The 1,933-nt window shown below is 33.4% G+C and overlaps 1 protein-coding gene across 1 annotated transcript; it reads right to left on the bottom strand.

Annotated features, from left to right (window-relative positions):
• Positions 1 to 203: 203 nt before the first annotated feature.
• On the bottom strand, positions 204 to 1,730 carry LOC128921600 (uridine-cytidine kinase-like). Its single transcript, XM_054229688.1, has 6 exons — positions 1,487 to 1,730; positions 1,095 to 1,160; positions 842 to 1,032; positions 613 to 758; positions 450 to 547; positions 204 to 353 (listed from the first exon to the last, which is right to left on the bottom strand). The coding sequence occupies exons 1-6, from the start codon at positions 1,586 to 1,588 to the stop codon at positions 297 to 299; spliced, it is 660 nt and encodes a 219-aa protein (XP_054085663.1). The 5' UTR covers positions 1,589 to 1,730; the 3' UTR covers positions 204 to 296.
• Between the last annotated feature and the right edge of the window lie 203 nt (positions 1,731 to 1,933).

Genomic DNA, 1,933 nt, shown 5'->3' with positions numbered 1-1,933 from the left:
TTGTATAGATAACCTAGAAAAATAGCCGTGTGTGTGTTGTTTTTGCGAATAATATTAATAAAAGCCTTTAAGGAACAGGTTAAAATTAGCATAATAACAAACTACGTAATCTTTTAGTAATTTCATTAAGTAACATAGTAACAACTGAAGAAGCGCAACTAAATGCTACATATACATACATACAATGTATATATATACATAGTATGACTGTTATCAATTGTCAAATACTTGGCATAAATAAGAAAATAATCAAAAAAGTAAACGAGTACAACAACAAAACCAGACAAAATAAAACATTACTTACCCGTGTTATCAGCGCCTCGCGGTATAATTACATCTGCGAATTTCTTAGTCTAGAAATGAGAAAAAAAACAAATATTATAAATAAGTGTGAATTGTGTGGGTAAATATTGGTGCGTGTCAATGTACGCTGCTTCCAAATTACTTACCGGTGAGCAAAATTCCTCAAAAGCAGGCTTAACAAATGTCATATACTGAGTCAGCACTGCGTCCAAATCACGCCCACGTTCATTGATATCACGCGGCACTATATAGTTGTTTACAAAAGATATGTTATATAAGTATTAATTTTTTTAATTAAGGGGGTGTTACCTCTTCGCGCCAAGCGTGTATCAGAGTCTGTATCCACGAAGAGTTTCATGTGAAAGAGGTCGCGTATTTTGGGGAAATAAAATACAAGTATACCTTCGAATAATACCACATCAGCCGGATATATAGTTAGTTTATTCTCGTGATCACTGTCATTAAAGAGATATAAAGTCATTATTAATATAAGTATGTAGTACTCAATGCAGCACCGATAATTAATAAATTAGCTTACAGCGAATTTGTGCGATAATCATAGCAGGGCACTTTAACTATTCTGCCCTTTAATATCTCCTGCAATGTATCGTACATCAAATTTTCATTGAATGCGTCTGGATGATCGAAATTGAAGAGACCCTTCCTCGCTTTGGCTTTCTCAGCGGGCGTTAACTCACGATAGAAGCTATCTTGGCTTATTGTGACAACCTAAACACAAAAAAGACAAATATCAGTATGAGATACACTTCCTGATGGTTTATATACTGTACTTGTCGTTGTGCTTGATCCATGTCGGCTTGACCCAGCTGTATCATGATTTTTTTGCATACTGTTGACTGCAAGTAAACAATTTTAATATAAACATTAAATTTCAATTGAAAAGCTACAAAATTGGTTTGAGTAAGACAAGATTATTATGAACTGAGGAAGCCCTAGTGTTTGTAAAGATTTCGCTTCCTACTATCTGGTTTACTTTCAGTTCAATTATCAAATAAGACCACACACATGCATCCATATACATATGTATATACACTGCCTAGTACAACATTCTACGCTGTTGTATAAACTATTTCACAAACTTTTAATGCGTTTTCACCAGATAAATAATATGTCGTGCCCCATATGAGGACACTAGCACCAATTGTTACTTAGGTATACTCACTTTTCCACTGGCAGTTCCACCAGCCACTCCAATTAGAAATGGTGTCTTTATATCTGATTTGTGCTCGCTATTAGGCAGCAGTAGAGTGTTGTCGATATCCATTATGATTGTATGCAGCTTCTGCAGGAGCACAAATTACACTTATAACTTCCGAATTAATATTATTAACTTTATGACAAGAACTTTGCAGTTTTTTTTTTATTCATACAACCGCATTGTGTAAAACATCAAAACAGCTGTTGCGCACAGTGTTGCCCATTTTGAATATTTTGTATATTAAATATTGCATATCAAAACTATTATGAAATGAAAGACTGCATATACAGAAATAATCTCTTTAAGAATGTATATATGTTTATATTACAAAAAATATACAATTTTAGTGTTTAGGACCTTTTTGAAAGCAATAAAAATTCGCTATTTCGATACTAGAAGAACATTGATGAT

This window comes from Zeugodacus cucurbitae, chromosome 2 (assembly GCF_028554725.1).
Source record: "Zeugodacus cucurbitae isolate PBARC_wt_2022May chromosome 2, idZeuCucr1.2, whole genome shotgun sequence".
Classification (NCBI taxonomy): domain Eukaryota; kingdom Metazoa; phylum Arthropoda; class Insecta; order Diptera; family Tephritidae; genus Zeugodacus; species Zeugodacus cucurbitae.
Note: the sequence above shows the minus strand (reverse complement) of the source record. Positions and strands in the feature narration are given on the sequence as shown.

What these genes read in the sequence shown, in the direction of transcription:
- LOC128921600 (XM_054229688.1), bottom strand. Translation starts at nt 1,588, where the DNA reads ATGGATATCGACAACACTCTACTGCTGCCTAATAGCGAGCACAAATCA. An exon ending in GTGGAACTGCCAGTGGAAAA is followed by an intron (nt 1,161 to 1,486) that starts GTGAGTATACCT and finishes GTTTACTTGCAG; the next exon opens with TCAACAGTATGCAAAAAAAT. An exon ending in TTGAGGAATTTTGCTCACCG is followed by an intron (nt 354 to 449) that starts GTAAGTAATTTG and finishes TCTCATTTCTAG; the next exon opens with ACTAAGAAATTCGCAGATGT.